Source organism: Triticum urartu, chromosome 3A (genome assembly GCF_056163025.1).
Source record: "Triticum urartu cultivar PI428250 chromosome 3A, HENAU_Tu73, whole genome shotgun sequence".
Taxonomy (NCBI): domain Eukaryota; kingdom Viridiplantae; phylum Streptophyta; class Magnoliopsida; order Poales; family Poaceae; genus Triticum; species Triticum urartu.
In genome coordinates this window covers 740,676,082-740,703,418 of record NC_141875.1, presented here as the reverse complement: position 1 = coordinate 740,703,418, position 27,337 = coordinate 740,676,082, and the positions used below count along the sequence as shown (strand labels likewise).

The 27,337-nt window shown below is 41.9% G+C and overlaps 1 protein-coding gene across 2 annotated transcripts; it reads left to right on the top strand.

The window, feature by feature from the left end:
* The first annotated feature begins 4,731 nt into the window (after positions 1-4,731).
* Positions 4,732-7,148, top strand: LOC125546370 (very-long-chain (3R)-3-hydroxyacyl-CoA dehydratase PASTICCINO 2A). Of its 2 annotated transcripts, XM_048710618.2 has the most exons (8): positions 4,754-5,071; positions 5,173-5,284; positions 5,365-5,472; positions 5,578-5,631; positions 6,273-6,343; positions 6,463-6,544; positions 6,650-6,746; positions 6,838-7,148. In XM_048710618.2, the coding sequence occupies exons 1-8, from the start codon at positions 5,013-5,015 to the stop codon at positions 6,906-6,908; spliced, it is 654 nt and encodes a 217-aa protein (XP_048566575.1). In that variant the 5' UTR covers positions 4,754-5,012; the 3' UTR covers positions 6,909-7,148. The 2 variants fall into 2 exon arrangements, with proteins under 2 accessions (XP_087370574.1, XP_048566575.1); XM_087514448.1 differs by having other exon boundaries at positions 4,732-5,071; positions 5,365-5,631.
* Positions 7,149-27,337: the final 20,189 nt, after the last annotated feature.

Sequence of the window (27,337 nt, the reverse complement as noted above, 5' to 3'; positions counted from 1 at the left end):
GAGGGTTATCGGAACCCCCCTGGGGATAATGGGCCTTCATGGGCCTTAGTGGAGAGAGAGGAGGGTCACAAGGGGCTGGCCGTGCCCCCCCCCCCCCTTGCAGTCCGAATTGGACTAGGGGAAGGGGGCGGCGCCCCCCTTTCCCTTTCCCTCTCCCTCTCCCTTCCTTCTTCCCCCTTCCACCAAGTGGAATCCTACTAGGACTTGGAGCCCTAGTAGTACACCTCTCTCTTGGCGCGCCCTACAGGGGCCGGCCGGCCTCCCCCTCTCCTCCTTTATATACGGGGGCAGGGGCATCCTAGAACACACAAGATCAATTGTCTTAGCCGTGTGCGATGCCCCCCTCCACAGTTTACCACCTCAGTCATATTGTCGTAGTGCTTAGGCAAAGCCGTGCGCAGATCACATCATCAACACTGTCACCATGCCGTCGTGCTGACGGAACTCTCCCTCGGCCTCAACTGGATCAAGAGCTCGAGGGACGTCATCGTGCTGAACGCCTGCTGAACACGAAGGTGCCGTACATTTGGTGCTTGGATCGGTTGGATCGTGAAGACGTTCGACTACATTAACTGTGTTACTAAACGCTTCCGCTTTCGGTCTATGAGGGTACGTGGACACACTCTCCCGTCTCGTTGCTATGCATCTCCTAAATAGATCTTGTGTGACCGTAGGAAATTTTTTGAAATACTGCGTAACCCAACAACCTTAGTGGTGTGTGTCAAGTATATACTTTTTTAGGGCACCCCTCCCTCTCAAAACCTAGCTTCTTGCTCAGATATGGTCTGGTTTCTAATAGTCTACACGACAGCTTTTGTGAAACATTCTCAAAATCAAGCCACATCCTCTATGTGTTATATAATCATACCATGTCAAGTTTCGTGATTTTTGAGGTTTATTTGAATTTCTGAAAACTAAAATGGCAGTACCACCATGTTTGTGCTCGATTCTCGACCACCTAGTGTTTAGGAATCTTTTCTTTCCTTACACAAGGCTTAAACATTGGCTAAAGACTGCTAATAAGATTTATCAAGACTTGTAATTCAAACTTGAATTATATCCATTAAATGCCTAGGAATGCATTTAACGACTTAAATATTGCAAACGGACCTTAGAAAATGCCAAAATTTGACATGATACATTTAATAGCGCGTGTTGAGAGTGGAAAACATTTCAAGGCCAAATGATGAACCGATGGTCAATTCGCCTCCAAACTTGACATATGCCCTCTCAAAACCTGTTTCTTCCTCGGAGATGGTCCGCACTCTTCATGAAACTTCTGTGAAAGATTCTCAAATTTTTAGCATAGTCTTTAGGGATCATATCATGATACTATGGCAAGTTCCATGATTTCCGAGCTTCGTTTGAATTCCTGAGAATTAAAATGGCAATACCAACATGTTGGTGCTCGAGCCTCGACCACCTAAACATAGAGTAAAGACTAACAATAATTTTGTTCATGCCATTTATGATCATTATTTCATGTACCCACAGTTTTAATTTGAATTATATTCATTAAGGGTCAGTTTGGTTGGCACCTTGGCGTTCTCGTGCCTGGCCACAGACTTCGTTGAAATCTATCTGTCGTCTGTTTGGTTAGCGCCTTGAAAAAGCAAACAAGTGCCTGGTTGGAGCAAGCCTGCAACCGTTGTTAGCTTGGGCCAACCGTGGCATTGTCATTAGCTTGGGCCAGGCCATCTATTTTGGACACTTGGTGCATCGAATTCCCTAACGGATGCTCATTGCGTCGAACAATTGTTGTTTCACACAGGTAGATCGAGCAATCGATCGGCTTGTGTTGGCCTGTTTAATAATTTCAGTGATCCTGCTTTTGGGAATCTTCTAGAGGTTTACGGCCAGGTTTTTCCCGGATTTGGCAACCTTCTACAAGGCTGCTGAACCAGTTTTCCTTCTTTTTTTTTTCCCTTTTTGCGTTTATTTTTATCTTTTTTCTTGTTTCTTTTTTTCTCCTTTTTCGTTTTTCTGTTTATTTTTCATTGTTTTTTCTTTTTTATGTTTGCTTGTTTTCTTTTTCTCTCCTTTTTACTCTATTTAATTCTGTTTCTCATCTTCATTTTCCTTTTTTCTTTATGTTTCTTTTTCTTTTTTCTTTTTGTTTTCTATTTCCTATTTTTCCTGTTTATTTTCTTCCAAAAATTCCCATTATTGTTCAGAATTTAAAAAGAAAAATCTCATTTCCAAAATTTGTTCACAATTTTTAAAAAATGCCCGTGTTCCAAAACATGTTCTTTTTTTCAAAAACAAATTACAATTTCAAAACAAGGTTGTGTTTCAAAAAATGTTCAAGAATTTCAAAAGACATTCTTGGTTTCGCAACTTTTTTTCTAATTTTTTTACAAATGCATTTCATGAAGTTAAGGAATTTCAAAAAAAATCTCATTTTCATAATTGTTCGTGTTTTAAAAAATATATTCATAATCTTACTTTTCGTGTTTTAAAAAACTGTTCATGTTTTAAAAAATATTCATGAATTACAAAAAATGTTCTCTTTCTCAAAATCTGTTCACAATTTTTTTTAATGTTCACTCTTCAAAAAATGTTTGTGGTCTCAACATTTTGTTCACAATTTATAAAAAAAATTCCATGTTTCAAATTTTGTTCGCATTTCCAAAAGATTATACAACTATGAATTTTGTTCGCATTTAAAAAAATATATTCATATTCTTACTTTTTGTACATAATTTAAAAAATGTTCTTGTTTCTAATATTTGTTCCAAAATTAACAATTGTTCGTGATCCCGGAAAATATTTGGGAATTTTAAACAAATGTCCGCATTTTTTGTAATTCGTTTAGTTTTTCAGAAAATGTTCAAGTTTTTATTAAATGTTTGCGTTTTATAAAACAGTTTGGGATTTGCAAAAAAAATCCTGATTAAAAATAACAGAATTACAAAAATGGTTCACTTTAAAAAAATGGAATATCAATTTTTTTTGCGTCATTTCAACACTGTTCAGAATATGGTTTTGTGCCTTAAGTCTAGCTAATAGCTCGTGATTAGGCGCCTACGCTGTGGGAGGTCTCGGGAGCGAATCCTGCATGTCTCAAATGATTTTTTTGTCGCGCGATAAAAAACAACAGGCAGCACATCGGTGGGCCGGCCCATGTTGTGGACTGCTTGAGCGAAGCCTCGCCATTCTACCGCAGAATGCGGCAGATAGGATGTCCATTGATGCATGCCTATCTATAAATTAATACAAAAATAGTTGGCTGGGCTGATGGGCTCCACACTAGTAGAGATTCTTAGCTCCTAGGTGAAAACGATGCGCTCCGGGATGACGACGACGATCTCGGGTGTTGCTTCCCTTTTCTCGGTGTTATTGTGGGTCCAATCATGGTGTCAGGGCTCCTACATGAAAAAGTCTAGTCCATCTTCTTGGGCTCAATGGCGGGGGCGCTTGTGTCATTATCCTCTTGAGTTCGTCGTCACGAAGCCCTGGTACCTTAGCTGGTTAGCGACTTTGAGCATGCTTTATCCCTAACATGTAGCGCTCATGGCTCTAGCGTGGGGTGCCCGTGGTGATCTCCTATCTTATACATGTGTCCCAGTGATCTTTGTTCTCGGTCCTTGATATCTCTTGGCAGGAGCGGCGCTCCACGGCCTGGAGCGAGTGGGCAGTCTGAACAACAAATCGACCCCTTTCGGAGATGGCTCAATGGTACTACAGTGTCCGATGGTTTCTCAAGACGACGCAGTTCTGGTCCTGTTCAATAGTCTCGGGTGTCTCTTGTTAGATGTGGAGTTTTCTCTTCTCTCGTTCAATGTTGGGCTAGTTGCACTTGTGCCGCTTGCTTGGATTCCACAACGACAGTATATCCTGCACAATAAGTCACCCATAAGAACCTGATAAGAGGAACCTTCCTTCCTTGTAGCAATAAGTATTTTACACGTCATGTGGTTTGTTTGGTAGCACAGATGATATGATAATATGTCTTGGATGCGAAATTTGATGATTGGTCCTGGGTTTCGTTGGTCAAATCGATAGCCAAAGCCTAAACGGCTAAACCCCGAAACACGTGGGCGCTGCACGGTACCATTCCATGCCCGATCCAGCATGATGAGATTCCAGATGCCTAGCCACATCATCAACCGTTATCCTGTAGGAGGCGTCGTTCCTCGGAGCAATAAGTATGCTAAAGATCGTGTTGGGATTTCTCATGTCCGCTTGTTTGTGTGACTAGTAAATCCGTACGTGCAATTCATGTTCATATTAGGTAGGATATATTTACGTGTTAATTATGTAATTAGCGCTGAAATTAATTTTTGAATGATATTACACATCTTGGATGCAGTGCATGATTGATTGGTTGAACCATGATCAACACCATGTGACCGAAGGAACATCCCCAGTTGTTCCTCTGCATGCTTGTTCAGGGTTCAGAAAAACAGACCGCTCTGCAAGATGCTTGTTCAGGATCCCTGCAAAACGTGCTCAAACTGTTTCTACGCAGATAACCTGATTCATCTTGCAATCAGTGTCAAATCTGCAGACAAATCTGTAGACACAAGACAGGGTAAACGGTTTTCCACTGTGCTTCGACAGAGGAACGACTGCTTGTAACAAGGGAAATCTACTCCCACCGATGAATACAGAGGAAATATTTTCTAAAGAAACAGAGGAGAGTTTTGTGTCTCCTCCTGTGCTGTACACGCAAAATCGATGAACAAACAGAATCCTTTCTCCGAGACGGGCAACAAGTAGTCTGTTGCTGAGGCAGCTGGAGTGCAGTTGAGCAGGATGCATTCTCCGTGACCGACAGTGGAGTGAGTCGGTGAGGGTGGTGGTTGATTTGCACATTGATTGACACTAAATGGATACTGGTGGCAGCTGAGCTGAGCTGAGATGTGCAGCTGAGCAGCTGAGCTGTGGCTTCTGCTCCGTGGCCGTGACCTCGATCCGCCCCAATTAAACCGCCCACGCGCAGCCGCAGCTATAACCCCGCATCGTCCAAGATCCGGCCGGCGGCACAAGAAGCGGCAGCAGCGGAGACAATGGCGGCGGTGAAGCGCGCCTACCTCGCCGTCTACAACTGGGCCGTCTTCTTCGGATGGTTCGTCTTCGTCCCTCCCGCCGCTGCTTCATCCCTCCTCCCCGCATCGAGTTCTTGGTTGACAGATTGATTCATGAGGATCCGTGCGTGCGTGTGTGCAGGGCGCAGGTGCTCTACTTCGCCGTGGAGGCGCTGCTCCGGTCGGGGCACGAGGACGTGTACGCCGCCGTCGAGAGGCCGCTCCAGCTCGCGCAGACCGCCGCCGTCCTCGAGGTACGCCGCCCGCCGGTCCGCCCGCTGGATCTTGCTTCTTTCTTCCGATCTGAACTCTGCATCCTGCGTGTGCCTGCCAGATCCTCCACGGCCTCGTCGGCCTGGTGAGGTCGCCGGTGTCGGCCACGCTGCCGCAGATCGGGTCGCGCCTCTTCGTCACCTGGGGCATCCTCTGGAGCTTCCCCGAGGTGCGGTGTTCTTCTCCATGGCGCCCTTCTCCGTTCTTCTTGCTTCGTGCATACCTCATCCTATCCTCTGTTTTCCTTGCTCTGTTTTCTTGTACGGCTTTGCAGACCAGGACACACATCCTGGTGAGCTCCTTGGTCATCAGCTGGTCCATCACCGAGGTACGCATGCTCCTGAATCCTGATAATCTAGGAATTAGAGCTCTTCAAATTAACTGTATTTGTTGCTGTTAGACTAGCTGAAGATGTGCTCCTGAACTAATGAAATGCGACGATAATTTTTACATATGGATGTTGTTGTTCCAAGTTGAATTTCAAGATACTTGTGATAGGTGTATCTCACAAAATTGCTGCAGCTTAATTCACTGTACTGTTAGTATTACCCTACACCAGGGGAGGTGTGTATCATAAGGGTGGTGTTGAATCAACTAGAAGTCAGAGGCACTAATATGTGCACATTACTTACCGCCGCATATTTTCCTATCATGTATCCTATTATTTGTATGATTGATCCCAAATGGGAGAAATCAGGGTAATAATGCTCATGTAACAGAAAAAAAAAATACAAGAAACTTCAAACATGAATGGAAAGAACCTTTAAAGCAGTGGATGACAGAGAAATTATGCTGCATATTATTATTCATCAAGTCCTATAGGTTGCCAGAGTCATGGCATATGGTCCATGGTTTGTTGAAGTGTGTTCATCTTAATTATCTGATCACTTGATTGATATGAACGAATGGTAAATTCTGCAGATTTCAGAAACCTAGTTAGTTACTCTATTGTTGGGTGTTGCAATGCAGATTATTAGGTACTCTTTTTTCGGCACAAAAGAGCTGTTTGGATCTGCCCCATCATCGCTTCTATGGCTTAGGTGAGGCTACACTACACTGCTTTAACTCTGCATAAGGTTGCAGATTGTAAGTCAGCCCAACATTAATTAATTATATAAAGAATCAATCTTTACATCGAATCGAACCTGGATGTGTGCAGGTATAGCTCTTTCCTAGTCATGTACCCAACCGGCATCAGCAGCGAGGTTGGCTTGATATACATTGCGTTGCAGTTCATCAAGGTATTATCTTTTCTGATGAAATCCATTAGAGCAGTTGATCAATGCACTGATAAATTGTATGAATGTTGCTAATTTATGCTTCTCCGTTTGAATTTACAATGGCAGGCATCGGAGAAGTACTGCATTAGAATGCCCAACAAATGGAACTATTCATTTGACTACTTCTATGCATCAATCCTGGTACTCCTAGTCTATGTTCCAGGTACCTTTTCTTGTCCTAGCTATCGATTCATGCCTCAATCATCTACACCTAGTGTGTGTGCGCTTACCGTGGATAAATTAACTTTGGACAGGAAGCCCGCATATGTACACGTACATGCTTGGGCAGCGCAAGAAGGCGCTTGCAAAGTCGAAGACTGCGTAATCTTATTGATGCCTCTTACAAGATTTGTTGGCATATCATTGTGTTTCTCATTTACATCAGAAAATCAAAAATATGTTCTTGTTCGGCACCAGCTATGTTTAGGATCATCAAACTCTTGTGTCATGTGGATGTGGTTGTTTTTGAATTAGCATTTGGTTGCTACATACAACGTCTAAACAGTAATGACCAGCAATATATTTTAGCCGTAAACCTTGCTGAATGCAAAATTTACCTACCAGATGTCCACTTATTTTGAACTATATTTTTGAGGTGCTGAAGGAATACCACAAACATATACTCCCACCGTTCGTAAATATAAGCCTTTTTAGAGATTTCAATACAGGCTACATATGGAGCAAAATAAGTGAATCTATACTCTAAAATACATCTGTATATGATGCATATTGAAATTTCTGAAAGGTCTTGTATTTAGAAACGGAGGGAGTAGTAATTACTAAAATTCTATAACTAATACCATTACGAACACATTGATAGAATTGCAGGAAATAACTGACATCTTTACTAGTACTGTATAATATATCCAAGATCCTATATTGTACAGACAACTGGCTCTGGGGAAAGAGCCACGTCGTACATCTGAAAAAAAGATCTCTCTGTGGCCACTTATGATCTTGGATCTCATGTGGTTCACCTGGCCTGTGTCGGCAAAATAGACTGCATCCTTCTCTACCTCTCCACATGCATGAATGGACTTGCAAAAGTATCTGCTGATGAAGAGTGCCTGGCCATGTAGTCCATTCGTTTTTTTTTTTTTTTGCGGGCGTAGTCCATTCGTTACTGGCACCCATGCCCCCATGGCGATGTCGGCCTCGTACACATCTGTGCTGCAGGTGTAGCTATGCGGAGGTTGATGCAATTTCCGTCTCACCATGAGCAACTTCCCAAGTGACTGGACGATCTGCGAGGTAGTGACGAAGAGGTCATCAGATTTGTCATAGTAGATGTCTTCGCTAATCGAGTGGATGCTGAACGGCCTTTGTTATGTTCTCCGTTTATTAGAGTCTCACCATCTTGCTCACTCTTATCCTTGGCAACATATTTGTGATATTTCTCATCAACATCGCTCCACAAGTCATAGCCATCATCAAGCAATGGGTATGGCCACACACGGAAGAGATCGATGTTGCTCCACACGTCAGAACGATCACTGGCCTTGGATGGGTGCCTTATGACCCGCTTGGCTCTAGTAACGATGGGTGTACCGTCGGCGCCAAAAGCGATATCGAGGGATATGAGGTCCTCCGCCTTGGTGATCCCATAGAGCCTATCTCCGATGAAGACGGCGTCAGTGATGTAGACGAAGGGAGCTGATTGTGGCCGCGGCAGCCACACACCCTTCCCTGGTGGGACCAGGATGATAGGGCAATTGTAGTTGTTGGTCATAAGAGCAACAACGTCATGCGGGGTTGACCGCATGAGGAGCACCTTGCGGACATCGAAAAACAGGGATACGTTATTACCGATAAGAGCGTCTAGCTCAGGGAGCGCCACGATCATCTCGGAGAAAGGATTATGCAAGAGGTAGCTATTCGTTTTGCAGGCATTGTTGACCACGACGCAATGGAGGGTGATTCAGTCGTTGGTGGAACCAATGCATGTCACGTCCTCGGGGGACAGCTTCAGTGACTTCATGAAGCTAAGTCTCATCGTAACTTAGCCCCCTCTACCAGCCATCCATTCAAAATCCGACGGACCAGATTGATCCATATTCTGAATAATTATTTTTAAGTGTTCAGAAAAATTCAAAAAATTCCAATAAATCGTAAATGTATCGTTTAGTATTGTGTGAATTTTTTGATATATTTGGATGTATAGTTTGCGAATACATATTTTTTTATTTCTTTGAGCTAAAAAAGCTATTTAATCAGAAACCATACATCCAAATGGGTTGAAACTTTCCCAGAATACAAAATGAAACTTTTATGGTTTGTTGGATTTTTTTCCAATTTTTTCTGAACACTTTAAAATTTTCAATATGAAAAATAGGTCAATCTGGAACTTTGGATCTTTAACGGACGGTTGATAATGGGGGTTAAGTTACGGTGAGACTTGGCTTCGTAAAGTCACTGAAGCTGCGTCCGTCCTCGGGTAAGGAGGGGGGCGGTGATCCCTGGTGTCGGAGCTTGTTCCGAAACAACAGTATGAGCGAACGATCCACGACAGGTGGCGGGGTAGGCAGGGGAGGTGCCCATGCGCGACGACACGCCAAGAACGGCACACCGCTCCAACCGTGCATTGTGCACAGCACTCTGCTCGGAAGCGAGCATGGTGGACGGGGTCCGACGTGCACCAGGAACGATAGGCCGCATAGAAGTGAGCGCGATTGTTGGAGTCGGCGGTGCGGTTTGAGTGGTTCCGCCGTGTGATGGTGGAAGGAGCATGACGCGCGGAAGCGAGCCAGGCTATTTTGAAGCGTCCGTAGCGGCCATGCCGGTGCCCAGAAGCTGCAGCGGTGGCTGGTGGCGGTCCGGAGGCGGTCGATGACGAGGCCTAGGATGTCAGCCGGGAGCTCGGACCATGGTGGACACGACGACGCCATTGATCAAACGGTGGAGCTAGCTAATCGATGATGGATCAGACCGGATTGGGCTCTTCTATTCAAATCGAACCTTGTTACCAGTGCACGTACGCTTCCTTCGAGATGTTATTGATGTGTACCTTACTAATGAAGATGGAGCCAAAAGATATAAGTTTAATAATGATAGTGCAACTTATTTGTGGCACTGCCGTTTAGGTCATATTGGTGTAAAGCGCATGAAGAAACTCCATGCTGATGGGCTTTTGGAATCACTTGATGCTTGCGAACCATGCCTCATGGGTAAGATGACTAAAACTCCGTTCTCCAGAACAATGGAACGAGCAACAGACTTATTGGAAATAATACATACTGATATATGCGGTCCGATGAGTATTGATGCTCGTGGCGGGTATTGTTATTTTCTGACCTTCACAGATGATTTGAGCAGATATGGGTATGTCTACTTGATGAAACATATGTCTAAAATATTTGAAAAGTTCAAAGAATTTCAGAATGAAGTGGAAAATCATCGTAACAAGAAAATTAAATTTCTACGATCTGATTATGGAGGTGAATATTTGAGTCATGAGTTTGGTCTTCATTTGAAACAATGCGGAATAGTTTCGCAACTCACGCCACCTGGAACACCACAACATAATGGTATGTCCGAACGTCATAACTGCACTTTATTAGATATAGTGTGATCTATGATGTCTCTTACTGATTTACCACTATCGTTTTAGGGTTATGCTTTAGAGACGGATGCATTCACGTTAAATAGGGCACCATCGAAATCCGTTGAGACAACACCATATGAATTGTGGTTTGGCAAGAAACCCAAGTTGTCGTTTCTTAAAGTTTGGGGCTGCAATGCTTATGTGAAAAGTTTCAACCTGATAAGCTCGAACCCAAATCGGAGAAATGTGTCTTCATAGGATAACCGAAGGAGACTGTTGGGTACACCTTCTATCACATATCCGAAGGCAAGATATTCGTTGCTAAGAATGGAAGCTTTCTAGAGAAGGAGTTTCTCTCAAAAGAAGTGAGTGGGAGGAAAGTAAAAATTGATGAGGTAATTGTACCTGCTCCCTCATTGGAAAGTAGTTCATCACAGAAATCAGTTCCAGTGATTCCTACACCAATTAGTGAGGAAGCTAATGATGATGATTATGAAACTTCTGATCAAGTTACTACCGAACCTCGTAGGTCAACCAGAGTAAGATCCACACCAGAGTGGTACGGTAATCCTATTCCGGAGGTCATGTTACTTGACCATAACGAACCTATGAACTATGAGGAAGCGATGATGAGCCTAGATTCCGCAAAATGGCATGAGGCCATGAAATCTGAGATGGGATCCATGTATGAGAACAAAGTGTGGACTTTGGTTGACTTGCTCGATGATCGGCAAGCCATAGAGAATAAATGGATCTTCAAGAAGAAGACTGACGCTGACGGTAATGTTACTGTCTACAAATCTTGACTTGTTGCGAAAGGTTTTCGACAAGTTCAAGGAGTTGACTACGATGAGACCTTCTCACCCGTAGCGATGCTTAAGTCCGTCCGAATCATGTTAGCAATTTCCACATTTTATGATTATGAAATTTGGCAAATGAATGTCAAAACTGCATTCCTTAATGGATATCTTAAAGAAGAGTTGTATATGATGCAACCAGAAGGTTTTGTCGATCCAAAAGGTGCTAACAAGGTGTGTAAGCTCCAGCGATCCATTTATGGACTGGTGCAAGCATCTCGGAGTTGAAATATATGCTTTGATAATGTGATGAAAACATATGGTTTTATACAGACTTTTGGAGAAGGATGTATTTACAAGAAAGTGAGTGGGAGCTCTGTAGCATTTCTGATATTGTATGTGGATGACATATTGTTGATCGGAAATGATACTAAATTTCTGAATAGCATAAAAGGATACTTGAATAAGAATTTTTCAATGAAAGACCTCGGTGAAGCTGCTTATATATCGGGCATCAAGATCTATAGAGATAGATCAATACTCTTAATTGGACTTTCACAAAGCACATACCTTGATAAAGTTTTGAAGAAGTTCAAAATGGATCAAGCAAAGAAAGGGTTCTTGCATGTGTTACAAGGTGTGAAGTTGAGTCAGACTCAATGCCCGACCAATGCAGGAGATAGAGAGAAAATGAAACTCATTCCCTATGCTTCGGCCATAGGTTCTATCATGTATGAAATGTTGTGTACCAGACCTGATGTGTGCCTTGCTATTAGTTTAGCAGGAAGGTACCAAAGTAATTCAGGAGTGGATGACTGGACAGAGGTTAAGAACATCCTGAAATACCTGAAAAGGACTAAGGATATGTTTCTCTTTTATGCAGGTGACAAAGAGCTCGTCGTAAACGGTTACGCCGATGCAAGCTTTGACAATGATCCGGATGACTCTAAGTCACAAACCGGATATGTATTTTTATTGAATGGCGGAGCTGTTAGTTGGTGCAGTTCTAAGCAAAGCGTCGTGGCGGAATCTACGTGCGAAGCGGAATACATAGCTGCTTCGGAAGAAGCAAATGAAGGAGTCCGGATAAAGGAGTTCATATCCGATCTAGGTGTCATACCTAGTGCATCAGGTCAAATGAAAAATCTTTTGTGATAATACCGGTGTAATTTCCTTGGCAAAGGAATTCAGATTTCACAAGAGAACCAAGCACATCGAGAGACGCTTAAATTCCATCCACGATCAAGTCAAGGAGGGAGACATAGAGATTTGCAAGATACATACGGATTTGAATGTTGCAGACCCATTGACTAATCCTCTCTCACAAGCAAAACATGATCAGCACCAAGACTCCATGGGTGTTAGAATCATTACAATGTAATCTAGATTATTGACTCTAATGCAAGTGGGAGACTGAAGGAAATATGCCCTAGAGGCAATAATAAAGTTGTTATTTATATTTCCTTATATCATGATAGATGTTTATTATTCATGCTAGAATTGTATTAACCGGAAACTTAGTACATGTGTGAATACATAGACAAACAGAGTGTCACTAGTATGCCTCTAGTTGACTAGCTCGTTAATCAAAGATGGTTAAGTTTCCTAGTCATAGACATGAGTTGTCATTTGATGAACGGGATCACACCATTAGAAAATGATGTGATTTACTTGACCCATCCGTTAGCTTAACACTATGATCGTTTAGTTTATTGCTATTGCTTTCTCCATAACCTATACTTGTTCCTATGACTATGAGATTATGCAACTCTGGAATATCGGAGGAACACTTAGTGTGCTATCAAACGTCACAACGTAACTGGGTGATTATAAAGATGCTCTACAGGTGTCTCCGATGGTGCTTGTTGAGTTGGCATATATCGAGATTAGGATTTGTCACTTCGATTGTCGGAGAGGTATCTCTGGGCCCTCTCGGTAATGCACATCACTATAAGCCTGGCAAGTAATGTGACTAATGAGTTAGTTGCGGCATGATGCATTACGGAACGAGTAAAGAGACTTGCCGGTAACGAGATTAAACTAGGTATGATGATACCGACGATCGAATCTCGGGCAAGTAACATACTGATGACAAAGGGAACAACGTATATTGTTATGCGCTTTGACCGATAAAGATCTTCGTAGAATATGTAGGAACCAATATGAGCATCCAGGTTCCGCTATTGGTTATTGACCGGAGATGAGTCTCGGTCATGTCTACATAGTTCTCGAACCCGTAGGGTCCACACGCTTAATGTTCGATGACGATTGTTATTATGAGTTTATGTGATTTGATGTATCGAAGGTTGTTTAGAGTCCCAGATGTGATCACGGACATGAGAAGGAGTCTCGACATGGTCGAGACATGAAGATTGGTATATTGAAAGGTTATGTTTGGACACCGGAAAGGTTTCAGATTAGTTCGGGCATCTTCCAAAGTACCGGGAGTTACCGGAACCCCCCTGGGGCTTAATGGGCCTACATGGACTTTAGTGGAAGAGAGGAGGAGGCGGCCAAAAGGTGGGGCGCGCCTCCCAAGCTCAATCCGAATTGGGAGGGAGGCTGGCCCCCCTTTCCTTTCTCTCCCTCTTCCCTTCCTTCGCCCTCCTAGTTGGACTAGGAAAAGGGGGAACCTACTCCTAGTAAGAGTAGGAATCCTCCCTTGGGGCGCGACCTAGGAGGCCGGACATCCCCCTCCTCCACTCCTTTATATACGGGGGTTGGGGGCACCCAATAGACACACAAATTGATTTCTTAGCCATGTGCGGTGCCTCCATCCACAGATTTCCACCTCAGTCATATTTGTCGTAGTGCTTAGGCGAAGCCCTGCGTCGGTAACTTCATCATCACTGTCAACGCGCCGTCGTGCTGACGAAACTCTCCGTCAGCCTCAGTTGGATCTAGAGTTCGAGGGACATCACCGATCTGAATGTGTACAGATCGCGGAGGTGTCGTGCGTTCGGTACTTGATCGGTTGGATCACGAAGACGTTCGACTACATCAACCGCGTTACTCAACGCTTCCGCTTTCGGTCTACGAGGGTACATAGACACACTCTCCCCTCTCGTTGCTATGCATTGATACGTCTCCGTCGTATCTACTTTTCCAAAAACTTTTGCCCTTGTCTTGGACTCTAACTTGCATGATTTGAATGGAACTAACCCGGACTGACGATGTTTTCAGCAGAATTGCCATGGTGTTATTTTTGTGCAGAAATAAAATTTCTCGGAATGACCTGAAAACCAATGGAGAATTATTTTGGAATATATAAAAAATACCAGAAGGAAGATCCACGTCAGGGGGGCTTCCACCTGTCCACGAGGGTGGGGGGCGCGCCCAGGGGCGCGCCCCCTGCCTCATGGGCCCCCTGACGCTCCACCGACCTCAACCCTGACTCCATATATTCACTTTTGGGGATAAAAAAACCAGGGAGAAGGATTCATCACATTTTACGATACGGAGCCGCCGCCAAGCCCTAAACTCTCTCGGGAGGGCTGATCTGGAGTCTGTTCGGGGCTCCGGAGAGGGGAATCCGTCGACATCGTCATCATCAACCATCCTCCATCACCAATTTCATGATGCTCACCGCCGTGCATGAGTAATTCCATCGTAGGCTTGCTGGACGATGATGGGTTGGATGAGATTTATCATGTAATCGAGTTAGTTTTGTTAGGGTTTGATCCCTAGTATCCACTATGTTCTGAGATTGATGTTGCTATGACTTTGCTATGCTTAATGCTTGTCACAAGGGCCCGAGTGCCATGATTTCGGATCTGAACCTATTATGTTTCATCAATATGTGAGAGTTCTTGATCCTATCTTGCAAGTCTATAGTCACCTACTATGTGTTATGATTCGGCAACCTCGAAGTGACAATAATCGGGACCACTCCTGGTGATGACTGTAGTTTGAGGAGTTCATGTATTCACTATGTGTTAATGCTTTGTTCCGGTACTCTATTAAAAGGAAGCCTTAATATCCCTTAGTTTCCAATAGGACCCCGCTGCCAAGGGAGGGTAGGACAAAAGATGTCACGCAAGTTCTTTTCCATAAGCACGTATGACTATATTCGAAATACATGCCTACATTACATTGATGAATTGGATCTAGTTCTGTGTCACCCTATGTTATGACTGTTACATGATGAACTGCATCCGGCGTAATTCTCTATCACCGATCCATTCCCTACGAGCTTTCCATATATTGTTCTTCGCTTATTTACTTTTCCATTGCTATTGTTACCATCACTACAAAACACCAAAAATACTTTTGCTACCATCACCTTTTACCACCGTTAACACTACTATCATATTACTTTGCTACTAAACACTTTGCTGCAGATATTAAGTTTCCAGGTGTGGTTGAATTGACAACTCATCTTCTAATACTTGAGAATATTCTTTGGCTCTCCTTATATCGAATCAATAAATTAGGGTTGAATACTCTACCCTCAAAAACTGTTGCGATCCCCTATACTTGTGGGTTGTCAAGACTATTTTCTGGCGCCGTTGCCAAGGAGCATAGCTCTATTCTTTGAGTCACTTGGGATTTATATCTGCTTATCATTATGAAGAACTTGAAAGATCCAAGAACCAAGATTTATCCCTCAACTACGAGGGGAGGTAAGGAACTGCCATCTAGCTCTGCACTTGATTCATCTTCTGTTTTGAGTAAGCTTGCGACACCTAATCCTGCTTCTGCTATTAATTCTGATATGTCGCATGTTATTGATGATGCCACTTTTGCTATGCATGATACTTATGATGAAACTACTTCTATGCTTGATACTACTGTGCCACTTGGTGAATTTCTTGATGAACGACTTGCTAGGGCTAGGGAGAATGAAATTATTGAAACTGATAATATTGATGAAAGTGATGATGAAGACTCTCCCCTAGATATGAATTACCTGTTGTGCATGAGGGCTATGTTATGGATGAAGAAACTGATAGAGATTTTCTTGCTTGCAATGATAGGAGTGATCTTAAGAAATTATTAGCTAAGCTGAAACAAAAAACTCTGGATGCTAGAATGAAATATGATCCTGCTTATGCTACTTCACCTATCTTTGTTACCGATAAGGATTATGATTTGTCTGTTGATCCTGAGATAATTACTTTCGTTGAATCTGATCCTTTCTATGGCTATGAATCTGAAACTGTTGTGGCACATCTTACTAAATTAAATGATATAGCCACCCTGTTCACTAATGATGAGAAAACTCGCTACTATTATATCCTTAAGATATTTCCGTTCTCATTAAAGGGTGATGCTAAGATATGGTTTAATTCTCTTGATCCTGGTTGTGTGCGTAGTCCCCAAGATATGATTTATTACTTCTCTGCTAAATATTTCCCCGCTCATAAGAAACAAGCTGCTTTAAGGGAAATATATAATTTTGTGCAAATTGAAAAGGAGAGTCTCCCACAAGCTTGGGGGAGGCTTCTCCAATTACTTAATGCTTTGCCTGATCATCCTCTTAAGAAAAATGAAATACTTGATATCTTTTATAATGGACTAACCGATGCTTCCTGAGACCACCTGGATAGTTGTGCTGGTTGTGTTTTCAGGGAAAGAACACCAGGTGAAGCTGAAATTCTATTGAATAATATGCTGACTAATGAAAATAATTGGACACTTCATGATCCAATTCCTTAACCAACTCCTAAGCCAACTCCGAAGAAAAGGGGTATTCTATTTCTCAGTCCTAAAGATATGCAAGAGCCAAGGAAATCTATGAAAGAAAAATGTATTAAAGCCGAAGATGTTAAGAATTTACCTCCTATTGAAGAAATACATGGTATTAATCTACCGCCTGTTGAAGAAGTACATGGTCTTGATAACCCGACACATGTAGTAAAGGTAAATTCTCTCTATAGATATGATAAAGCTGAAATCCCATTTACTAAGTTTGCTAGCCCATGCTTGGATGAGTTTGATGACTTTATGGTTAAACAAGAAAACTTCAATGCTTATTTTGGTAGGGAATTAAAACGCAATGTTGATATGCTTGAACACTTGGGTGATTATCTAGGCTAATATTAAAGGTGAACTAAAACTTATTAGTAAACATGCTTCTATGGTTACCATTCAAGTAGAACAAGTACTTAAAGCTCAGAATGATTTGCTCAATGAATTGAATAGTAAGAAAATTGGTAATGTTGTTAGAGTTATGACTAGAGGTGGTAAAATGACTCAGGAACCTTTGTATCCTGAGGGCCATCCTAAGAGAATTGAGCAAGATTCTCAGAGAAATAATATTGATGTACCTAGTCCTTCTAAAAGGAAGAGAAAGAAAAATGATATGACTTTGCATGCTTTTAGTGAACTTGTTATTTACACACCTGAGAATCCCAATGATATTTCTATTTCTGATGCCGAAACACAATCTGGTAATGAAAATGAACCTAGTGATAATGTTAATAATGATGTTCATGTTGATGCTCAACCTAGCAATAATAATGATGTAGAGATTGAACCTGCTGTTGATCTTGATAACCCACAATCAAAGAATCAACGTTATGATAAGAGAGACTTTGTTGCTAGGAAGCACGGTAAAGAAAGAGAACCATGGGTTCAGAAACCCATGCCTTTTTCCTCCTAAACCATCCAAGAAAAAGGATGATGAGGATTTTGAGCGCTTTGCTGAAATGATTAGACCTATCTTTTTGCGTATGCGTTTGACTGATATGCTTAAAATGAATCCTTATGCTAAGTACATGAAAAAAATTGTTACTAATAAAGGAAAGATACCGGAAGCTGAAATTTCCACCATGCTTGCTAATTATACTTTTAAGGTTGGAATACCAAAGAAACTTGGAGACCCAGGAGTACCAACTATACCATGATCCATTAAAAGAAACTATGTTAAAACTGCTTTATGTGATCTTGGAGCCGGTGTTAGTGTCATGCCTCTCTCTTTATATCGTAGGCTTGATTTGAATAAGTTGATACCTACTGAAATATCTTTGCAAATGGCTGATAAATCAACTTCTATACCTGTCGGTATTTGTGAGGATGTGCCTGTTGTGCTTGCAAACGTTACTATTTTAACGGACTTTGTTATTCTTGATATTCTCGAGGATGATAGTATGTCTATTATTCTTGGAAGACCATTTTTGAATACTGCAGGAGCGGTTATTGATTGCACCAAAGGCAATGTCACTTTTCATGTTAATGGCAATGAGCATATGGTACACTTTCCGAGGAAACAACCTCAAGTTCATAGTGTAAACTCTATTGGAAAATTTCCATCGATTCTTTTTGGAGCTTTTGAATTTCCTCTTCCTAATGTCAAGAAGAAATATGATATTCTTATTGTTGGGGATGTGCATATCCCCGTTGAGGTAACCTAGTGTTATTCCAAAATTCTCCGGTTCCATGTGACTCGGAATGAGTTTGTTAACAAGACCTGATCAACCTTGTTAGTGGATTCCTTTTGATGAGCATGAGATGGTTGAATTTAGAAAACACAACTCTCTGTACCCTCTTTTTACTTTTTGTTATTTATATTAAATAAAGCAAAAATAATTATTTCCGTCTGTTTTCTGAATTATCCATGCAATGGAAAATACCCCGAAAATAAAAGTTCTCCAAATGCCCTGAAATTTAAATATGATTTTTTTTGGAATATTTGAGAATATCTGGCACTGAGAACATAGCAGGGGGAGCAAGCACCTGGCCACAAGGGTGGAAGGCGCGCCCTACCCCCTAGGCGCGCCCCCTGCCTCGTGGGCCCATGGTGGCTCCCCTCCACTTATTCCAGCTACCACACACTCTTTCTTCCTCCCACAAACATCACTAACCAGCTCAAACCCGAGTCCAAGCTCATTTTGCTGCCATTTTCAATCTCCTTGCTCAAAGCTCCATTCAAAAAACTGCTTTGGGGGATTGTTCCTTGGTATGTGACTCCTCCAATGGTACAATTAGTTTTTGTTCTAGTGCTTTATTCATTGCATATTTTTGCTCCTTAGGTGACCCTGTTCTTGAGCTTGCATGTCAAATTTATATGGTCAAAAGTAGTTTTGATGCATGATATTGCCTCTAGGCACTTGTAGGAGTAGTTGCTATCAATTTTGTTGAGTTTGGTTCACTTTTATTTTGAAGTTACTAAAAATTTCAGATATTTTCAGAAAAAAGATGAAGAGATTTTTGAGGGGCTCATCGAGCCGAAGCTCGAAGGATAAGCAAAGTGAGGAGGATAAGAGGCCCAAATATAATCTTCCTCGCACCACGGAGGTTCAGCCATGTGAATGGCCTTGTGATGATTTCTTGAGAGCAGCCGGGATTTATGATGATTTTTATGAATTGGCTGAGAATGCAGGCCTCACCGCCATCCTCCACGACCAACGCGAACAATATCTCTTACTCACCAATATCTTTGTGCAAAATTTTCATTTCCATGCTAGGAGCTCACCACCTATGGTGGAATTTTATTTATATGATGAGCATAAGGAGATGTCACTTCAAGATTTTTGTCGGGTTTGTTTGATCCCTTTCGAGGGCAGCATAGAGGAACCACATCGTGACGATGTGGATGGGTTTATTGATACTATTACTGTAGGGGAAACGAGGAAGGTTTCCGATGCACGAATTGCTAGCATACACTTTCCTGTTCTACGTTACTTTGCTATATTTGCTAGTAGATGCTTAATTGGGCGCGAAAACTGTGGAAACCTGAGTGCCCCTGATATTGTTATTTTTTGCCATGCCTTATTCCGTGACGACACATTCAGTATGGGTGCTATTATTGCAAAGCGGTTAAATCTTAACCATACTAAGGGCGCCGTCCTTGGAGGCATCTTCGCCTCGCGCCTCGCTGCACACTTTAACATACCTATTAGGCATTACGAGAAGGAAGAGAAGTTGCTGCCTCCTGTTTATCTAGATTATAAGAGTATGGTAGCACATGATTTTATTGTTAAGAATAGGGAAAAGGCGCTTAAGTACAAATTAATATTTGGTAAAAATCATCCTGAGACTATTACCCTGCCTGCTCCTTCCTTATTTGATTTATCTGCAGGAAAGTACCTTGTTCCGTTGGAGGCCATTCACGCCTACCAGAAACCTACATCAGCTACAGAGCCAGAGCCGGAACCACAATTTGATCCTCCACGACAGTCTGATTACCACTGGGATCCAGAGGTGATTGCCAACTAGTGGCAATCCGAGGCTTCTTCACAGTACGACCCCAACTATTACTTTGGATATCCACCAGGCCAGTCGTGGCCATAGGCCAACTTAGGCCAAAATCCTAAGCTTGGGGGAGTACGTATTTCTCACCGACATTACATTCATGTTCACACACTCATTGCTAGTTGTCGGTGCTCATACTTTTTCACTGTATCATCCATGCTAGTTTATTTTCCTTTTTATGCTTTCTTCTTGTGTGTTCAATAAACCTTAAGAAAAACAAAAAATTAGTTGTAGCTTTTAGTTAGTTTACTTTCCATGCTTCTAGTAGTAATTAAAAAGAAAACCCAAAAAGATTTCTCGTTCTTCTTTTGCTTGTTGGGAGCTTTCCCGTGTAAATAGTTTTATTTCTTTTCTTTCTTTTGGGGATCGAGAGGAGAAGACCATAATGAAAATGGTAAAGTGGTTCTCATATGCATTATTGTTGATCTAACAAAGAGACCATATTACCTTGTCTTCTCTCTTGAATTGAATGCTTGTAGATTCCATCTTAGTCCAATGCACGTGCACTATTATTATTATCCACACTATTCGGTCGTGCAAGTGAAAGGCAATAATGATGATTATATGATGAACTTATTGAGATGAGAAAAGCTGGTGCGAACTCGAACTCTCTTGTTTTTGTAAATATGATTAGTTGATCATTCCTGATTCAGCCTATTATGAATAAACATGTTTGCAATGACAATTAGAGATTGTAGTTGCTTATGCCATGCTTAATTAGCTAGGAGCTTATGATGGTTTACCTTGCGTGCCAACATGCTATTAAAATGGCTGTGATGTGGTATGATATGGTGGTATCCTCTTTTGAACGATTCGAGTGGCTTGACTTGGCACATATTCACGCATGTAATTGAAAAAAAATCAACATAGCCTCTACGATATTTATGTTCATGGTGCATTATATCCTACTCATGCTTGCATTCGGTGTTGATTAATTTTAATGCATGTTCATGACTGTTGCCGCTCTCTAGCTGGTCGCTTCCCAATCTTTTGCTAGCCTTCACTTGTACTAAGCGGGAATATTGCTTGTGCATCCAATTCCATAAACCCCAAAGTTGTTTCATATGAGTCCACCATACCTACCTATATACGTTATCTACCTGCCGTTCCAAGTAAATTTGTATGTGCCAAACTCTAAACCTTCAAATAAACATTCTGTTTTGTATGCTCAAATGGCTCATGTATCAACTAGGGCTGTTCGTATCTTCCATGTTAGGCGGGTTATTCTCAAGAGGAGTGGACTCCGCTCCTCACTCACGAGAAAATGGATGGTCACCGGGATGCCCAGTCCCATGCTTTTGTTGGGGAATGTAGTAATTTCAAAAATTTCCTACGCACGCGCAAGATCATGGTGATGCATAACAACGAGAGGGGAGAGTGTTGTCCACGTACCCTCGTAGAACGAAAGGGGAAGCGTTAGCACAACGCCGTTGATGTAGTCGTACGTCTTCACGATCCGACCGATCAAGTACCGAACGCACGACACCTCCGAGTTCAGCACACGTTCAGCTCGATGACGTCCCTCGAACTCCGATCCAGCCGAGTATTGAGGGAGAGTTTCGTCAGCACGACGGCGTGGTGATGATGTTGATGTTCTACCGACGCAGGGCTTCGCCTAAGCACCGCTACAGTATTATCGAGGTGGATTATGGTGGAGGGGGGCACCGCACACGGCTAAGAGATCAATGATCAATTGTTGTGTCTATGGGGTGCCCCCTGCCTCCGTATATAAAGGAGTGGAGGAGGGGGAGGGCCGGCCCTCTCTATGGCGCGCCCTAGGAGAGTCCTACTCCCACCGGGAGTAGGATTCCTTCTTTCCTAGTAGAACTAGGAGCCCTTCCAAGTAGTAGGAGTAGGAGGGAAGGAAAGGGAAGGGAAAAGGAGAAGGAAGGAAGGGGCCGCCCCCCTCCCTAGTCCAATTCGGACCAGCCCATGGGGAGGGGTGCGGCCACCCTTTGAGGCCTTTCTCTCCTTTCCCGTATGGCCCATTAAGGCCCAATACAAATTCCCGTAACTCCCCGGTACTCCCGAAAATACCCGAATCACTCGGAACCTTTCTGATGTCCGAATATAGTCATCCAATATATCAATCTTTACGTCTCGACTATTTCGAGACTCCTCGTCATGTCCCTGATCTCATCCGGGACTCTGAACTCCTTCGTACATCAAAACACATAAACTCATAATATAACTGTCATCGAAACGTTAAGCGTGCGGACCCTACGGGTTCGAGAACTATGTAGACATGACCGAGACACGTCTCAGGTCAATAACTAATAGCGGAACCTGGATGCTCATATAGGCTCCCACATATTCTACGAAGATCTTTATCAGTCAGACCGCATAACAACATACGTTGTTCCCTTTGTCATCGGTATGTTACTTGCCCAAGATTCGATCGTCGGTATCTCAATACCTAGTTCAATCTCGTTACCGGCAAGTCTCTTTACTCATTCCATAATACATCATCCCGCAACTAACTTATTAGTTGCAATGCTTGCAAGGCTTAAGTGATGTGCATTACCGAGTGGGCCCAGAGATACCTCTCTGACAATCGGAGTGACAAATCCTAATCTCGAAATACGCCAACCCAACAAGTACCTTCGGAGACACCTACAGAGCACCTTTATAATCACCCAGTTACGTTGTGACGTTTGGTAGCACACAAAGTGTTCCTCCGGTAAACGGGAGTTGCATAATCTCATAGTCATAGGAACATGTATAAGTCATGAAGAAAGCAATAGCAACATACTAAACGATCAAGTGCTAAGCTAACGGAATGGGTCAAGTCAATCACATCATTCTCCTAATGATGTGATCCCGTTAATCAAATGCCAACTCATGTCTATGGTTAGGAAACATAACCATCTTTGATCAACGAGCTAGTCAAGTAGAGGCATACTAGTGACACTCGGTTTGTCTATGTATTCACACATGTATTATGTTTCCGGTTAATACAATTCTAGCATGAATAATAAACATTTATCATGAAATAAGTAAATAAATAATAACTTTATTATTGCCTCTAGGGCATATTTCCTTCAGTCTCCCACTTGCACTAGAGTCAATAATCTAGTTCACATCACCATGTGATTTAACACCAATAGTTCACATCGTCATGTGACCAACACCCAAAGGGTTTACTAGAGTCAATAATCTAGTTCACATCGCTATGTGATTAACAGCCGAAGAGTACTACGATGTGATCTTGTTTTGCTTGTGAGAGAAGTTTAGTCAACGGGTCTGCCACATTCAGATCCGCATGTATTTTGCAAATTTCTATGTCAATAATGCTCTGCATGGAGCTACTCTAGCTAATTGCTCCCACTTTCAATATGTATCGAGATTGAGACTTAGAGTCATCTGGATCAGTGTCAAAACTTTCATCGACGTAACCCTTTACGACGAACCTTTTGTCACCTCCGTAATCGAGAAACACATCCTTATTCTAGTAAGGATAATTTTGACTGCTGTCCATTGATCTACTCCTAGATCACTATTGTACTCCCTTTCTTAACACAGTGTAGGGTATACAATAGATCTGGTACACAGCCTGGCGTACTTTATAGAACCTATGGCTGAGGCATAGGAAATGACTTTCATTCTCTTTCTATCTTCTGCCGTGGTCGGACTTTGAGTCTTACTCAATTTCACACCTTGTAACACAGGCAAGAACTCTTTCTTTGACTGTTCCATATTGAACTACTTCAAAATCTTGTCAAGGTATGTACTCATTGAAAAAAAAACTTATCAAGCATTTTGATCTATCTCTATAGATCTTGATGCTCAATATGTAAGCAGCTTCACCGAGGTCTTTGTTTGAAAAACTCCTTTCAAACACTCCTTTATGCTTTGCATAATAATTCTACATTATTTCCGATCAACATTATGTCATTCACATATACTTATCATAAATGTTGTAGTTCTCCCACTCACTTTCTTGTAAATACAGGCTTCACCGGAAGTCTGTATAAAATTATATGCTTTGATCAACTTATCACAGCGTGTATTCCAACTCCGAGATGCTTGCACCAGTCCATAGATGGGTCGCTGGAGCTTGCATATTTTGTTAGCAACTTTAGGATTGACAAAACCTTCTGGTTGCATCATATACAACTCTTCTTTAATAAATCCATTAAGGAATGCAGTTTTGTTTATCCATTTGCCAGATTTCATAAAATGCGGCAATTGCAAACATGATTCGGACAGACTTAAGCATAGATACGAGTGAGAAACTCTCATCGTAGTCAACACCTTGAACTTGTCGAAAACCTTTTGCGACAATTCTAGCTTTGTAGATAGTAACACTACTATCAGCGTCCGTCTCCCTCTTGAAGATCCATTTATTTTCTATGGCTTGCCGATCAACGGGCAAGTCAACCAAAGTCCACACTTTGTTCTCATATATGGATCTCATCTCAGATTTCATGGCCTCAAGCCATTTCGCGGAATCTGGGCTCATCATCGCTTCCTCATAGTTCGTAGGTTCGTCATGGTCAAGTAACATGACCTCCAGAACAGGATTACCGTACCACTCCGGTGCGGATCTTACTCTGGTTGACCTACGAGATTGAGTAGTAACTTGATCCGAAGTTTCATGATCATCATCATTAGCTTCCTTACTAATTGGTGTAGGAGTCACAGGAACAGATTTCTGTGATGAACTACTTTCCAATAAGGGAGCAGGTACAGTTACCTCATCAAGTTCTACTTTCCTCCCACTCACTTCTTTCGAGAAAAACTCCTTCTCTAGAAAGGATCCATTCTCAGCAACGAATATCTTGCCTTCAGATCTGTGATAGAAGGTGTACCCAACATTTTCTTTTGGGTATCCTATGAAGACGCACTTCTCCGATTTGGGTTTGAGCTTATCAGGTTGAAACTTTTTCACATAAGCATTGCAACCTCAAACTTTAAGAAACGACAGCTTAGGTTTCTTGCCAAACCATAGTTCATACGGAGTCGTCTCAACGGATTTAGATGGTGCCCTATTTAACGTGAATGCAGCTGTCTCTAATGCATAACCCCAAAATGATTGTGGTAGATCGGTAAGAGACATCATAGATTGCACTATATCCAATAAAGTACGGTTAGACGTTCGGACACACCATTATGCTGTGGTGTTCCAGGTGGCACGAATTTGTGAAACTATTCCACATTGTTTTAATTGAAGATCAAACTCGTAACTCAAATATTTTACTTCTGCGATCATATCATAGAAACTTTTATTTTTGTTATGATGATTCTCCACTTCACTCTGAAATTCTTTGAACTTTTCAAATGTTTCAGACTTGTGTTTCATCAAGTAGATATACCATATCTACTCAAATCATCTGTGAAGGTCAGAAAATAATGATACCTGCCACGAGCCTCAACACTCATCGGATCGCATACATCAATATGTATTATTTCCAATAAGTCAGTTGCTCGCTCCATTGTTCCGGAGAACGGAGTCTTAGTCATCTAGCCCATAAGGCATGGTTCGCAAGCATCAAGTGATTTATAATCAAGTGATTCCAAAATCCCACCAGCATGGAGTTTCTTCATGCGCTTTACACCAATATGACCTAAACGGCAGTGCCACAAATAAGTTGCACTATCATTATTAACTTTGCATCTTTTGGTTTCAATATTAAGAATATGTGTATCACTACAATCGAGATCCAACAAACCATTTTATTGGGTGTATGACCATAGAAGGTTTTATTCATGTAAACAGAACAACAATTATTCTCTAATTTAAATGAATAACTGTATTGCAACAAACATGATCAAATCATATTCATGCTCAACGCAAATACCAAATAACACTTATTTAGTTTCAACACTAATCCTGAAAGTATAGGGAGTGTGCGATGATGATCATATCAATCTTGGAACTACTTCCAACACACATCGTCACCTCGCCCTTTACTAGTTTCTGTTTATTCTACAACTACTGTTTCGAGTTACTACTCTTAGCAACTGAACCAGTATCAAATGCCGAGGGGTTGCTATAAACACTAGTAAAGTACACATCAATACCATGTATATCAAACATACTTATGTTCACTTTGCCATCCTTCTTATCCGCCAATCACTTGGGGTAGTTCCGCTTCCAGTGACCAGTCCCTTTGCAGTAGATGCACTTAGTCTCAGGCCAGACTTGGGCTTCTTCACTCGAGCAGCAACTTGCTTGTCATTCTTCTTGAAGTTCCCCTTCTTCCCTTTGCCCTTTTCTTGAAACTAGTGGTCTTGTTAACCATCAACACTTGATGTTTTTCTTGATTTCTACCTTCGTCGATTTCAGCATCATGAAGAGCTTGGGAATTACTTTCGTCATCCCTTGCATATTATAGTTCATCATGAAGTTCTACTAACTTGGTGATGGTGACTAGAGAATTTTGTCAATCACTATTTTATCTGGAAGATTTAACTCCCACTTGATTCAAGCGATTGTAGTACCCAGACAATCTGAGCACGTGCTCACTGCTTGAGCTATTCTCCTCCATCTTTTAGCTATAGAACTTGTTGGAGACTTCATATCTCTCAACTCGGGTATTTGTTTGAAATATTAACTTCAACTCCTGCAACATCTCATATGGTCCATGACGTTCAAAACGTCTTTAAAGTCCCGATTCTAAGCCGTTAAGCATGGTGCACTAAACTATCAAGTAGTCATCATATTGAGCTAGCCAAACGTTCATAACGTCTGCTTCTGCTCCTGCAATAGGTCTGTCACCTAGCGGTGCATCAAGGACATAATTCTTCTGTGCAGCAATGAGGATAATCCTCAGATCACGGATCCAATTAGCATCATTGCTACTAACATTTTTCAACTTAGTTTTCTCTAGGAACATATCAAAAATAAAACAGGGGAGCTAAACGCGAGCTATTGATCTACAACATAGATATGCTAATACTACCAGGACTAAGTTCATGATAAATTGAAGTTCAATTAATCATATTACTTAAGAACTCCCACTTAGATAGACATCCCTCTAATCATCTAAGTGATCACGTGATCCAAATCAACTAAACCATAACCGATCATCATGTGAAATGGAGTAGTTTTCAATCGTGAACATCACTATGTTGATCATATCTACTATATGATTCACGCTCGACCTTTCGGTCTTAGTGTTCTGAGGCCATATCTGCATATGCTAGGCTCGTCAAGTTTAACCTGAGTATTCTGCGTGTGCAAAACTGGCTTGCACCCGTTGTAGATGGACGTAGAGC

Coding starts and splice junctions, on each gene's coding strand:
- LOC125546370 (XM_087514448.1), top strand. CDS start 5,013: ATGGCGGCGGTGAAGCGCGCCTACCTCGCCGTCTACAACTGGGCCGTC. Junction 5,632..6,272: donor TCAGCTGGTCCATCACCGAG/GTACGCATGCTC, acceptor GTTGCAATGCAG/ATTATTAGGTACTCTTTTTT. Junction 6,747..6,837: donor ACTCCTAGTCTATGTTCCAG/GTACCTTTTCTT, acceptor AACTTTGGACAG/GAAGCCCGCATATGTACACG.